General features: G+C 31.1%; 1 protein-coding gene across 1 annotated transcript; it reads right to left on the bottom strand.

The window, feature by feature from the left end:
• Window positions 1-923: 923 nt before the first annotated feature.
• Window positions 924-6129, bottom strand: LOC137836146 (large ribosomal subunit protein uL1c). The gene is made up of 7 exons (XM_068645004.1): window positions 5667-6129; window positions 4640-4819; window positions 4492-4546; window positions 2170-2297; window positions 1717-1800; window positions 1371-1496; window positions 924-1270 (listed from the first exon to the last, which is right to left on the bottom strand). Exons 1-7 carry the CDS (start codon window positions 6006-6008, stop codon window positions 1136-1138), a joined length of 1050 nt encoding a protein of 349 aa, XP_068501105.1. The 5' UTR covers window positions 6009-6129; the 3' UTR covers window positions 924-1135.
• Window positions 6130-16207: the final 10078 nt, after the last annotated feature.

Below are 16207 nucleotides of genomic sequence, written 5' to 3'. Positions count from 1 at the left end.
ACTTTCTAACTAAAACCTTCATATCTTCATCAATGACACATCACAATCTTCTCTTTTAGGTAATCACTACCTAAATTCAACAGATAAAAGAATGCTTACTTTACACGTTATTACTAATAAATAAAGTTCATTTCAGATTAGTTAAATACTTAAATAAAAAATAATTCTACATCTACTTTTGTTGTAAAACAAAAAAAAATGTAATTATAATTTCTGCCTAAAAAATGAACAGTTAAAACTATGATAAAAGATATGTCACTTATATAATAAATCAATTTTGACTTTAAAAACTAAGTATAAAATGTGCCCAATTTAGTTATTGTTGTTTTTTCATCAAAATTGTGTAATTTTATTTTGTAAATACAAAAGTAAGGAAAAAATATTACAAAATTAAATAAATCGTGTTTTAAAACGTATAATAAAACATTTTTTATTAAAAAATTACACTAAAAACACTCACGAACGAGTAACACAAACTTCAATATTAAATAAAAAACAATTGAATTCATGTTCTCGGCATGAGGTATACAATCTCAAAATAAAAAATACAGGTATTTAGCAAGATTAAATAAAAATAATACAAATTTCCATATAATATATTTTTATAGATTAAAACACTCTGAAACAATTACACTTAGGTTTGAAAGTTTAGTTGTTTTAAAATTCTCATAATTTTTATTTAAATATAAAATAAATAAAAAACACTGTTTTATCTTGCTATAATTACATGTACTAAGTCATAAATGAAATGTCATAAGTGAAGTACTGTTTTAAAAGCAGGTGTGAATTTAAAACTGTTATCCTTCTACAAACATGAAGCTCATGAATCTGATCCAGTTGTAATGAGTAGAACAGAACAAACACAGGATCAGTAGAACAGAACAAACACAGGGTGTTGAAGTGTGGAATAATACATAATAATCAAACGTAAAAATGAAAATTTATTCCCACGAAAGAAAATATAATTAGATATCTGGTGTTAGTTACAAAGTAATACAAGGAAAAACCTCATCTGGGGTCAAAGATTATGGTAATGTAGTGTGCAAACATTTGGAACAGAGGTCTCTGTTCATCCCCAGTATGTAAACTTTGGTAACATCTTTCACTATCAAACGAGCATTTACAGGTGAAGGTTCTATTCTGATGGAGGTCTGTAATCAAGCATCTCCCTGATGTTTAACCTGATTGAAGGCCCCATGGATGAGCATATGTGGGCACTTTTCCAGTACACACCTTTGGCACCTGAAGGTTTGTTTGCTTCTACTGATTTCTGTGAAATTAGAACATTGGTGGTTACAACTTACACAAGTTGTTTATCACTGTGAAATTAGAAACACAGATACAAAGGTTGCTTAGAGAAGAACATGTACCACAGCAGCAAGCAAGTTTACAAGAAGATCCTCTTCTGTAAAGTCAACTTTTCCAAAAGGTAAGTGCACGATTCCAGTTTTGTCTGCCCTGTATTCAACTTTTCCCTGCTTGAATTCTGCTATAGCCTGTAATGTTGAATGGATTCAAAAGGGTTTCTGATTAACCAAGTGTATAAGCCAAAATCTTGAAATTTGTCACCCATGCTCTTGTAATTTATACAGAGAAAATGAAAAACCAAAATGAGAATGCGTCAACCAAGTATGAATTTGTACATTTTGCACCATGGTTCAACACATGCAACATGCAAGCAATGAAAAAAGTAAACAATAGAAGTGGATAATACACCTCAGGAATATTAGTTGTTACAGTGCCAGCTTTTGGGTTTGGCATCAGTCCTCTTGGCCCCAGAATCTTTCCTAGGCTAGCAACCTGACACAATCAACAACGATAATTATTAAGGGTAATTCCATCATAAATAGCAATACTAAAAATATATTTATTGAATCACTGAACTCTTCATAATTAGAGAAAATATGTCAACAACATATCTAAAAGTTTAATGATAGTAGCTTTGAAGAGTAAAATTAAATTAACCAAAACACTTACAAGGTAGTTTTTAATCTACATTAGGATAAACCGATTAGCAAATAATTCAATCATTACCAATTTTACATATAATTTATTGAGATTACATCATTTTGTGGAATACTCAAATTATACTTAATAAACAATGAACACTAAATAGACAAATCTATTAATCTAATCGCAAAATTCAGACAAAGATCACCAAAGCAACACCTTAGGCATCATATCTGGAGAAGCAATTAGTTTATCAAACTCCATGAATCCTCCTTTTATCTGTTCTATCAGGTCCTCTCCACCCACCAAATCAGCTCCTGCATTTTTTGCTTCATCGAATTTTTCACCTATCAAAATGAACTTTGGATTAGTCTGGTAAAAACAATTTATGTATTATGAATTTAAGAGACAATCCAGGCAATGCATAAATTGTAAATGGTAGGATGGAATTCTAATGGTGTTTTGTCCATTTGATTCTCATTAAAGTCATTACATTGGACATTCAAAACCACCGCTTCGCCTATATATGGTTAATATGTGTTATCTATCCCACACTTCGTTCATTGTTAAACTTTTAAAGCTACTATCATGCCTTTTAACAAGGAATATTAAGGTGTAATTTAGAATGTTCGTTTTTAATCCCACACTTGTCATTCATAACTTTGATTATCTCATCATATACTTATTCTAAACTTTGTTCAGAAGTAGGAATGGGCCTTGAGAATATATTTTGCCAGATAGAATGAGCAAAAGCACAACTGCGGGGAGTATAAATATCCTCCAAAGAGATGGATAAAAATATCAAGGAAATAGAACAAAATCAATAATGCAGCAAGCCACTTCATTCCTGCATCAACCGAAAATTCCATTGAACAGCGCTTGCAGAGCAACACAGACGAGCCATAAATATCATTCCAATCCCATAACAGATTTTCAGGGCAAGGAGAGCAACATAAACCTCACCATCCCTAAATGATTTGGCCTCCGTACAGAAATCTTTGATTTGATATTGGAAACAAAGAGCTAGAAGAAACTACTCAAAAAGTCAAGGAACCCACTTAACATTCATCAAACAGATTAAACAATAGTTTAATTATTCCAATTACAAACTGAAAAAATTGCTAAGTGGACATTGAACAGAAAGGTTGATCTGACCTATCCATTTCAACCATGTTATATACACACAATTGGATCTGACCTACCCACAACAACCATGTCATATACACAAACAGTTTAGCATTTAAGTAAGTTAAATAGTCTAGTGTTTTTTTACATCAAACCAGACACCTCAAGACAATACTTGGCACAAGCAAAGCAACTAAGTTGTTATGACATATAGCTGTTCAGATTCAGAATCAAATCACCAATAGCAGAATAAAAAGCACTAAAACAGGCTCCCAAAATATACAACCAAGAGCGACTAGTAAAGCACTTTCATTTAATTATTATGTTAATCTGTTAATATTATTTTATGGTACAACAATCTTGTAACCCGAGAAAATTTGACTTCTAAAACAGTATCCATCTGATGGGTGAGTTTGGAAACAAAGTAATGCATAAAACAAAAATTGTAAACAATTAACCAGAATCCATCCAAAACCACAATCACCAGGCCACCCTCTTTAACAATTAACTCTAAATATTTCTACTCACTGCAATGCTTACTATGTTTCGCTTATGAACTCAATAGCCTTACTTTATCCAGGTAGCAAACCCAAACTATTGTGGCATTGGTGGAGTTGTTTCTGTGGATTACTATCAGCATCTGCGGCTACAGCCATTTAATTTTTCAGAGCACGGACTGATCATAGATTAATGTTCTTTACAGAAGGAGGGGATGAATGACAGAAACACTAAGAAAAAAGGGGCAGCGACCTAGCATGAAGACTTGAATAAACCGTATGTCAGACAGGAACACATTCTGACAGAGTGAAGAGCTTAAAATTTATCAAAAGTAAATAGATAGCCAACTCAAGGACAGTTGAAGGATGATAAAAATTATGGTCCACTTACTGAAGGATTAAAATTTCATGCTGGTAAAAGCAGACACTTGTTACTTAAAAATCTGTAGAGTCTAAAGAGTATGACAGGCAGTATCATATCACAAGGGGATAATCTTGTGCGCTCATAATTATTTATTTGCGCAAGTAAATAAAAGACGGATACATACACAACCATAGCAACTCTTACTTCGTACGCATATGAAGCTTGATCCATCACACTCTACCAAAAGTAGATGCACTTTAAGATTTGTAAGAATTAACAGATATTTGTTTAAAAATTCAGAATCCAGAATGATACGACTTTCTATTTATGAAGTGGCACAGAAATTCATATATTTCAATACCTCGCCTGGGCAGCACAACGTCTACATTTGGGAGAGAAAAGCTATCATCTTATTATACCCACCCATACTAGAAGTTTACAAAACAGCTACATTTCCCTTGGTATGAATCCTCTTTCTAAGAAAATAATTTTCAGCATTATCTGGAAACCTATAATTGACTAAAAGTGGGAATGAGGATTCAGAAGCATAAATACCTTGAGTGAGAACAGCCACTTTAACCGGTTTTCCAGTTCCCTTAGGCAGATTTACCTGTCAAGGAAGAGTATTAAAATACATTCATCATAGCTCAAGTTTTCAATGTAATTGCATGTACCAAAATCAAGCAAGGAGCAGGAGACTCACAGTTGCTCTTAACTGTTGATCGTTATATTTGGGGTCAATGTTGAGGCGGAAATGGGCTTCTACTGTTTCAACAAACTTGGTTTTACCCGTTTCTTTAACCAAAGATACTGCTGTCTTCAAGTCATATTCTTTCTTACGCTCCCTCAATTTTTGAATTTCCAAGAACCTCTTAGACCTTGTCTGGTGAGGCAGTATAAGAACAATTAGCCTTGAAATAAAGGGTACAAACATCCAATATGACAAATTGATGACCCAGGCACTCAACTCAATTTTGGAAGAACTATGCAAATGGCTATCTTGTAAAATTTATATAAAAAAATGCAGGAAGATACTCATGATGCATACAAATGGGAAGGAGGTAAATCAGATGCTAAAATATAAGGAACAAACATGCCTAGAAACATCATGGAACAAACAGTTTACACCACCATTAACAATCAAGGATGTACTTCTGACAAGCACCTCCAAACTGGCACTCAAACTATACACCCTTGAAAATTCAGAAGATATCTGTCTGTAAATGCCATTAGACATAATCATTCTACGAAAAGATATATGGTGTGTGTATATATATATATAAACTTGGTCCAAATAAAACTATGAATCATTGGGTTTTTTCATTTCATCAACATCTTTTCAGGGATCTCACCCAATCTCCTCTCACTTTAAAGAAACGGTTGGCAATTTTACTTCCAAACATCATTTCATTTCAATTGAGTTAGCAGCTATTATTGGTCATTGAAAGAAGCACAGCAGCACATTCAGACACACCTTTTACCACTGCAGCAATTACTCATTATCTACTCCAGGAACATGAAACACAACCCAAAAACAGCTCAACACACTTCTACTTAAAAGCAATTATAAACAAAAAAGAAAAAAAAAACATGCAAATAGTAAAAGGGGGAAAGGAAACAACAAAGCATGCAATTTGTTCAAAAGGGTATTTCAACCAGCGAACCCAAAACTCCATAGACATAACTAAATTTAAAAAAGAAAAAGGAGAAAAAAAAGATACAGCACATACCCTGTCCCTCTTGAGAGGCAATGCAGCCTTGCCTTTCTTAGGCTTGGCGGTGGTGAGAGTGTCGACGGGGCCGGACTCCTCCACTCCCTCCGCCGTGTCGTCGACAGTTTCAGGCAGCTCAACCTCGGCAGCCAGAGCAGCGACGAGGGCATGGCTGGTCCTGGATTTGGGGTCCCTTTGGAAGGTGAAGTGGACCCACTTGGAAGAGGGCTTCAAGACGAGGGGACAGAAAGAGAAGGTTCTGGAAAGAGGACTGTGAGAGTGAGAGAAGAAGCGAAGAGAAGAAGAAAGATCTTGAGGGTGAGCGAGCATAAGGGAAGGAGGAGTAGTACATGAAGCCATGTCTCTGTTTCTGTTCAGACACTCTGCAAAGCAAAACCAAACCAAAAACCAAACCAAGCTTAGGTTTGCAATAGCTATCCAGACATATAAAAAAAAAATATAGGATAAGAAGATGTGCCCTATCGTCTACGGATTGACGCGTGGATTATTATATCATGGTAAAACAATTTTTTCTTTTCTTCATTTATTTATTTATTTATTTATTTGACTAACAAATTCTCTGAATATTTAAACCAAAAACTAAAGAGAAGACACCATATTAATTTAAACATGCATACTATCATTTTTAAATTTTTCTTTTTTTTGAATTTAGAAATTCAAAAATTTTAAAAAAAAAAATACAAAAAATGTATTTTGGAGTAAAAACAATTGTAACACAACAGAATTTCCAAATGCATTCCAGAAAAAAAAAATCAAAATTCAGTGTTTCAGAAATCCAAATCTGAAAATGTATTGCACGAAAGAAGTTTTGGAAATATTTTTTTATTTACCATCTCTTTTTATTTAAGGTTATTTTTATTATTTTATAAAAAAACATTATTTTAATAATAAATTGATACCATTAAAATTGATATGATGCAAAAGAATTTGTCAAAATTAAAGTGTAATACTTGCAATTGCAAAATCAAAATGAGTTTAAATGAGGAATTATCACTTTCATAGCATATTTATAGTCTCAATTTTAAGTGATATATATATATATATACATATATTAATTCATAAAAAATATATCATTTAAGTATATATTATATAGGGATTGGTGAAAATTAGATAATAATTTAATGTTTGCTATAGTGACCTTGCTTTGGGTTTCTCCATCTCCTTGTCACTTGACTTGAGTGATGAATAATGTCCATACATAATGGATTTTGTTTGCATTCACTTGGAAATTAGATTGGACTCTCATTTCAATTTAACCTTCACAATTATGATGAAGCAGCTTTCAAATCTCTTGTGTGATATATCAGCCACTACTAAAGTGTGTTTGATTGAATAAAGTTTGTCCTCTTATTTGGACATAATGATATATATCAAGAGAGAAAATTGAATCCTTGGAATCAAAAATATTGATAGAAACTATTAAGATAATTCAGTTGCATGCATACCAAAATTGTATTTTGGAAGAGAATTTAAAATTGTGCTAGAAATATATAATATTTTGTGTAGGTGGAAAAAATACACTGCCTAATTAAAATCTAAAATTCAAACAATATGAATATAAGAATGTTGGCAACATTCTACTTATGCCATTTTTATTGCTCTTTCTCTTTGCAACTAAATTTTTTTTGGAACTTGTAAATCACATACAAAGGGTCATTAAAAAAGTGGTGTGACCCCATTAAATTTTAGAGGTTTTTAGTATATGTGAATGAATGAGTGTGGTGGTGAAAATTTTTAAGATTGTGATAACATCATTACGAAGAATTATTTGAGTTATTATCCGCTTCAGAATTTGAAACTTTATTATAATTTTGTCTTAAAAAGCATTTTGGAAATTTAAGGAAGAAATGTATATTTAAATTATCTTTGGTCTCGACTCTGAGTTATGTGGGATTATTGAGTATACCATAACAATTCCCTCAGTCAAGAGCTAGCATCCAATAAATGCAAATGTTTCTACCTCAAGTCATTAGGGTCAATCACCACATTTGATATATCGTCCACTTTTTAAGTTTGAAGTTTCTTTCATTGTATGTCAATACACAAAGATTCAATAAAGACATATGATAACAATATGGGAGAATATATAAAATAAACAAGAGAAATGATACTTTGACAACCATGAGAGTTGTATACAATTCTTGATGTGATTAATTGATTTAGATATAAATATATATAGTAAATTTATAATTAAATGATATGAAAAAATATTAAAATAATAGTATTGAGGGTTGAAATGTGGTTGTATAAAAAAGTAGGGTTGTCAATATTTTATTACTCAATAAACAATCTATCAATGCATAAAGAAGCACATCTACATAGCCCAACTCTAAAAGTTCAGAAATTTTGGATGTGTTTATATTGACTCATAAGTATTACTCTTCTTCCCTTGATTATGATCTATGAGGCTCGAACAGTTCTCTTAAATGGGTGTATCCGTGTCAGACACACGTATCGTGTCGACACTCGTATGACACTTATCAGTGAAGTGTTCAATTCAAAATATATTTGTTGGATTTTTGAAAATTCTAACACGGTTCTAACACAATTTTAAAAGGTATAAATACAATAATTTTCTAAAAACTCAAATTTATTATATAAATTTTTATTATGATTATAAAAATAAGGAACAAATTCTTTTGAACCAGTCATGAAAAATATCTTCCTGCTCCCAAAAGAATCTGAAACATACTTTTGCACATAAATATTTATTTTCAATTTATATAATTCAAAATTATATAATATATAGATTCATGTCCTCGTGTCCTACATTTTAGAGATTATACGTATCTCCATGTCCGTATCCATGTCGTGTCAGTGTCCATATCCGTATTTGTGCTACATAGATTATGATGATGAGTCCATTCCTCGGTCCTATGCTTGGGTGTATACCTATACAATAGAAAATGATGTAGATGATGAAGATTATAATTGGAAACTGATGAGCATATATTTATTCACACTCACTAGCCTTATTCATAGATTATTGGACTATAATAATAAATAAATCCATTGTTTTAATTAATATTCTTATAATTGGGTTTATTTGGGCCTTAACTATTATTATTGTTAATTTTGTGTTTTTAGAGTAAATTATCTAGAGGAAGCATCTACCTTTGTGAATGGGCCAAATATGCAAAAGTCCAAGTTGCTTCTTGAACCAAAACAGAAAACAAATTCTGAGGAGAAGAAAGAGAAAATAAAATCTACAATATCTCAGAAACAGAATTGGAAGCAAATCTTCTGCAAAATACAAGAATTTTGGAAAGATAGAAACTTGGAAACGGTTAACAAAATATAAACTACAATATTCTCTCAAGATCCTTGGAGCAGAAAAGCCTTTAAAAAGACACAAGCATCAAGGAGAAAAAGGAGAGCTTCATAGGGTTTTCTTAGTTTATTTTCTTCTTAGTAATTCTTTTGTTTTGCCTCCGCATGGAAGGCTAAACCTTTTTGGTTGATTCTTTTGTAATTCCCCATTGAGTTCTGAGATTTTGTTCAATAAAAGTTTCGATTTTTAATTCTCTATAGCAGTTGTTTTTATTGTCTAATCTCCTGGAAAACTGGTTTTTGTGAGAGGTTGTACTTGAACGCATGATTGAGAGTCTTCCTTATCTTAAACTTTGGTTTCTTAGTTAGTTCGCATTGTTCTAATTAATTTCTTGGGCGCATGATTCAAGGGAGAGGAGGTAAGCATTCCCATGGAGTATACGCATGGAACAAAGTGGGTATTGATTAAACCAGTAGATGCATGCTTTACTGGTGAGTTTTAGTTGAATCAGATCGGCGCATGTTCAATCTGGTTTAGCTCTGTTGGAGGATTGAGAAAAGATTAATCTTTAGAGAACCTGTGAAGAATTCAATGGTGGAAGAACTTGGGATCAACCGCTTTTTATTTGCTATTTTAATTTCTTTTATATTTTTTGCACAACTATCTCAACCCCTTTTTATCTTTATTGTTATTGCTAACTTGTATTGTCTGCAGATAGATTTTAAACCCTGATCAACTGATTTTACTATTGGATTCGTTGGGAGACGACTTGGGGACATTTATCCACAATTATACTATCATCTCTCTAGTGTTAGACAAGTCTACGCTAGAATCATATTAATTTGATAACAAAACGACAGCTATCAGAAACCTATGGAAATTCCTGATTGTGTAATTTGTATTTCCGAGTTTGGCTCTCAATAATTGAGTGGTTTACAAATTAGTACAAGACTTTTAAGAGTCTACTCTTTGATTTGTTCAGGAAATATGCGCTGCTGTTTGGGTGATGAATAGGTATGGGATAAAAGAATCTTCGAATCAAATTTTCAGTTTTGATTGGACCGACCCTTACATCTCCTAAACTTTATTTGAATTCAATAATGACATTCAGATGAATATAGGAATTTATTTTCTCTTATTTCATAGAGTTGACAATACATTGTTGTGTCATATGGAATTAAATGTAGATTTATCGCTTCGTTGCTTGGACATAAACAATGAAACTTTTAGTAAGCCAGGACAATTGAAACTTTCTATATGGGTTACTTTTCTGAAAGCTTAGTTATTGTAAACGAAGTCGAAGCAGATTGTCTATCTAGTAAGTCTTATGTTATGCATATTTTTTTTTTACTTAAAAGGTTTGATTTAATTTAAATAATGTATTTTACTTTGATGGGCAGGATACTAGTTGTATCCACTGGCAATAAGAGGCAATATATTGAATATATTTTCTATTTTTGTATGTACAATGTAATATAGTTGAAGACTAGAAACAGGATAAAAATACACATGCATAATTGAGGACAATACAAAGGCAATAGATTGAATACGTTTTCTATTTTTATACGTACAATACAATGTAATAGTTGAAGATTGAAACATAATACACATACAAGCATTGTTGAGGACAATATAAAGACCATAGATTGAATATGTTTTATATTTTTGTATGTACAATCTAATGTAATAGTTGAAGACTCGAAACATGATACACATACACATGCATGCATAGTTGAGGACAATATAAGGCAATAGATTGAATATGTTTTATATTTTTGTACGTACAAACAGGATGCATATACACATGCATAGTTGAGGACAATATAAAGTGAATAAATTAAATATGTTTTCTATCTGTATACGTAATTGAAGCCTGGAAACAGGAATACACATACACATGCATAGTTGAGGACAATATAAAAGCAATAGATTGAATATGTTTTCTATCTGTGTCGTGTCAGTGTTCATATCCGTATTTGTGCTACATAGATTATGATGATGAGTCCATTCCTCGGTCCTATGCTTTGGTGTATATCTATACAATAGAAAATGATGAAGATGATGTAGAAGAGGTAGATGATGAAGATTATAATTGGAAACCTATGGAAATTCCTGATTGTGTAATCTGTATTTCCGAGTTTGGCTCTCAATAATGGAGTGGTTTACCATGGAATTTTGCACTGGAATATGTTTTCTATCTGTGTCATGTCAGTGTTCATATCCGTATTTGTGCTACATAGATTATGATGATGAGTCCATTCCTCGGTCCTATGCTTGGGTGTATACCTATACAATAGAAAATGATGAAGATGATGTAGAGGAGGTAGATGATGAAGATTATAATTGGAAACCTATGGAAATTCCTAATTGTGTAATCTGTATTTCCGAGTTTGGCTCTAAAAAATGGAGTGGTTTACCATGGAATTTTGCACTGGGTGCAAAGAAATGGATTGGAAACTCATGACACTATTTTATTGACATTTAATCCTGAAACTCGAGTTTTTGGGGAGCTCGTACTGACGACCCTCCTTATTATCTGAGAGTGACAACGGGTATTTGTTTTACAAATTAGTACAAAATCTTTAAGAGTTGATTCTTTGATTTCTTCAGGGAATATGCGCTGCTGTTTGGGTGATGAATAGGTAAGGGATAAAAGAATCTTGGAATCAAATTTTCAGTTTTGATTGGACCGACTCTTACATCTCCTCAACCTTATTTGACTTCAATAGTGACATTCAGATGAATATAGGAATTTCTTTTCCCTTATTTCATAGAGCTGACAATACATTGTTGTGTCATATGGAATTAAATGTAGATTTATCGCTTCGTTGTTTGGACATAAGCAGTGAAACTTTTAGTAAGCAGGGCGATTGAAACTTTCTATATGGGTTACTTTTCTGAAAGCTTAGTTATTGTAAACGAAGTCGAAGCAGATTGTCTATCTAGTAAGTCTTATGTTATGCATATTTTTTTTTTTACTTAAAAGGTTTGATTTGATTTAAATAATGTATTTTACTTTGATGGGCAGGATACTAGTTGTATCCACTGGCAATAAGAGGCAATATATTGAATATATTTTCTATTTTTGTATGTACAATGTAATATAGTTGAAGACTAGAAACAGGATACAAATACACATGCATAATTGAGGACAATACAAAGGCAATAGATTGAATACGTTTTCTATTTTTATACGTACAATACAATGTAATAGTTGAAGATTGAAACATAATACACATACAAGCATTGTTGAGGACAATATAAAGACCATAGATTGAATATGTTTTATATTTTTGTATGTACAATCTAATGTAATAGTTGAAGACTTGAAACATGATACACATACATATGCATGCATAGTTGAGGACAATATAAGGCAATAGATTGAATATGTTTTCTATTTTTGTACGTACAAACAGGATGCACATACACATGCATAGTTGAGGACAATATAAAGTGAATAAATTAAATATGTTTTCTATTTGTATACATAATTGAAGTCTGGAAACAGGAATACACATACACATGCATAGTTGAGGACAATATAAAAGCAATAGATTGAATATGTTTTCTATTTTTGTACGTACAATGTAATATAAATATTTATTTTCAATTTATATAATTCAATATTATATAATATATAGATCCATGTTCCCGTGTCCTACATTTTAGAGATTATACGTATTTCCGTGTCCGTATCTGTGTCGTGTCAGTGTTCATATCCGTATTTGTGCTACATAGATTATGATGATGAGTCCATTCCTCGGTCCTATGCTTGGGTGTATACCTATACAATAGAAAATGATGAAGATGATGTAGAGGAGGTAGATGATGAAGATTATAATTGGAAACCTATGGAAATTCCTAATTGTGTAATCTGTATTTCCGAGTTTGGCTCTCAATAATGGAGTGGTTTACCATGGAATTTTGCACTGGAATATGTTTTCTATCTGTGTCATGTCAGTGTTCATATCCGTATTTGTGCTACATAGATTATGATGATGAGTCCATTCCTCGGTCCTATGCTTGGGTGTATACCTATACAATAGAAAATGATGAAGATGATGTAGAGGAGGTAGATGATGAAGATTATAATTGGAAACCTATGGAAATTCCTGATTGTGTAATCTGTATTTCCGAGTTTGGCTCTCAATAATGGAGTGGTTTACCATGGAATTTTGCACTGGGTGCAAAGAAATGGATTGGAAACTCATGACACTATTTTATTGACATTTAATCCTGAAACTCGAGTTTTTGGGGAGCTCGTACTGACGACCCTCCTTATTATCTGAGAGTGACAACGGGTATTTATTTTACAAATTAGTACAAAATCTTTAAGAGTTGATTTCAATTTATATAATTCAATATTATATAATATATAGATCCATGTTCCCGTGTCCTACATTTTAGAGATTATACATTCCGTGTCCGTATCTGTGTCGTGTCAGTGTTCATATCCGTATTTGTGCTACATAAATTATGATGATGAGTCCATTCCTCGGTCCTATGCTTGGGTGTATACCTATACAATAGAAAATGATGAAGATGATGTAGAGGAGGTAGATGATGAAGATTATAATTGGAAACCTATGGAAATTCCTGATTGTGTAATCTGTATTTCCGAGTTTGGCTCTCAATAATGGAGTGGTTTACCATGGAATTTTGCACTGGGTGCAAAGAAATGGATTGGAAACTCATGACACTATTTTATTGACATTTAATCCTGAAACTCGAGTTTTTGGGGAGCTCGTACTGACGACCCTCCTTATTATCTGAGAGTGACAACGGGTATTTGTTTTACAAATTAGTACAAAACCTTTAAGAGTTGATTCTTTGATTTCTTCAGGGGTATTTGTTTTACAAATTAGTACAAAACCTTTAAGAGTTGATTCTTTGATTTCTTCAGGGAATATGCGCTGCTGTTTGGGTGATGAATAGGTAAGGGATAAAAGAATCTTTGAATCAAATTTTCAGTTTTGATTGGACCGACTCTTACATCTCCTCAACCTTATTTGACTTCAATAGTGACATTCAGATGAATATAGGAATTTCTTTTCTCTTATTTCATAGAGCTGACAATACATTGTTGTGTCATATGGAATTAAATGTAGATTTATCGCTTCGTTGTTTGGACATAAGCAGTGAAACTTTTATTAAGCAAGGCGATTGAAACTTTCTATATGGGTTACTTTTCTGAAAGCTTAGTTTTTGTAAACGAAGTCGAAGCAGATTGTCTATCTAGTAAGTCTTATGTTATGCATATTTTTTTTACTTAAAATGTTTGATTTGATTTAAATAATGTATTTTAATTTGATGGGCAGGATACTAGCTGTATCCACGGGCAATAAGAGGCAATATATTGAATATATTTTCTATTTTTGTATGTACAATGTAATACAATGTAATATAGTTGAAGACTAGAAACATGATACAAATACACATGCATAATTGAGAACAATACAAATACAATAAATTGAATATGTTTTCTATTTTTGTATGTACGATGTAATATGAAGACTGAAAATAGGATACACATACACATGCATAGTTTAGGGCAATATAAAGACAATAAATTGAATATGTTTTCTATTTTTATATGCCATAGTTGAAGACTGGAAACATAATACACATACACGCATTGTTGAGGACAATATAAAGATAATAGATTGAATATGTTTTATATTTTTGTACATACAATATAATGTAATAGGTGAAGACTAGAAATAGAATACACACATGAATAGTTGAGGACAATATAAAGACAATAAATTGATTATGTTTTATATTTTTGTACGTACAATGTAATCGTTGAAGCAATAGATTGAATATGTTTTCTATTTTTGTATGCACAATGTAATAGTTGAAGACCGAAAACACGATACACATACACATGTATAAAGACAATATATTAAATATGTTTTCTATTTTTTTTTTACGTAAATTGTAATAGTTGAAGCAATTGAATATGTTTTTTATTTTTGTATGCACAATGTAGTAGGACTGAAACAGGATACACATACACATGTATAAAGACAATACATATGTTTTCTATTTTTTTTAAATGTAATACATAGTTGAGGACAATATAAACCATACTCTTGTTTTATTATTGGTTTGCTTTTTTTTTTTTTAAGTATCATTTGTATAGTAAGTTGTTATCTATAAATCTCACTTTTTATTCTAAAAACATCAAATTTTTTTATTTCATGTCTTACGAGAAGAAAATTATTTTGGTATATGGAGTTAAAAATTTGATTACCGTTTCCCTTAATTTTTACACACCCAAATCATGAAAAAATATATATTTCGCTCTATTTTTTCTTTTTTCTAAAATACTCATCCTGATTGGGTTATAAAGATTAAGGATGTTTATAATTGAACTGTTATTTGAAAATCCAAAAAAAAACCTAATAACTTATTAAAATACAAAAGGTTAGAAATAAATTTGGATATTTTGTTCTAAAAATTTAGTAGTTTGATCAATTTGTGATTTAACAAATTATAACCAAATCATAACCAATTATTTAAGTCAAATAAAATTATTAAAATATCTTTTCAAATAAGAGGGTTGTTATTAAAATATATTAGAAAATTCATTTTGAAAATATATTTTCGGATTTGTATTTATGGAACATTTTTAAAATTTATTTTTTTAAATATGTTTTCAGATTTTATTTTCTGGAATTGTTTTGTCTAAATGTATTTTTTATATCTTGGAATTGTTTTTTTGATGTATTTTTTTTTCCAAAATGAATAATTTTGAAAATTTAAAAGTAAATACAATGCATGTTCAAACAAAAATTACAAAAATTGAAAGTAGGAAAAATTAACATAAATTTATCAGAGGAAAGTAAGAAATCATAAAAAAAAAACTGAATTTGATTTATATATATTTTGAATATCATATAATATTGTAAATGTGTGTGCAGAAGGATGTATATACCTATAAGGATGGTTGGTAACTTCAAAGAGAATTGAAGGAAAATGAACCTTGTCCTTGCTTTCGCAAGTTTCATTGGTGAATCATCTTTAGATGAAGGTCTCCATCCGCAAGATGTTTCGCATAGCAAAGTAGGAACACTAGGTAGTTACACATGAATAATTTATATAAATTTACAATATTACTGATTAAAATATAGATTGCTTCAATTATTTTTCAATTGTATTAGAAAATTTATTATTATTTTATTTTACAATTTTAGAATATAAATATTTTATGTTTCTCGAATCTATATTCTTAAAAAAATTATATTTTAAAAAAAAAACG

The sequence above is a fragment of the Phaseolus vulgaris genome, chromosome 11, assembly GCF_000499845.2.
Source record: "Phaseolus vulgaris cultivar G19833 chromosome 11, P. vulgaris v2.0, whole genome shotgun sequence".
Classification (NCBI taxonomy): Eukaryota; Viridiplantae; Streptophyta; class Magnoliopsida; order Fabales; family Fabaceae; genus Phaseolus; species Phaseolus vulgaris.
Note: the sequence above shows the minus strand (reverse complement) of the source record. Positions and strands in the feature narration are given on the sequence as shown.

Excerpts from the sequence above, each read along its gene's own strand:
- LOC137836146 (XM_068645004.1), bottom strand. The coding sequence starts at position 6,008 with ATGGCTTCATGTACTACTCCTCCTTCCCTTATGCTCGCTCACCCTCAA. Across the intron at positions 4,547-4,639 it reads ATCAACAGTTAAGAGCAACT|GTAAATCTGCCTAAGGGAAC; the intron begins GTGAGTCTCCTG and ends CTTCCTTGACAG. Across the intron at positions 1,271-1,370 it reads TAAACTTGCTTGCTGCTGTG|AAATCAGTAGAAGCAAACAA; the intron begins GTACATGTTCTT and ends CTAATTTCACAG.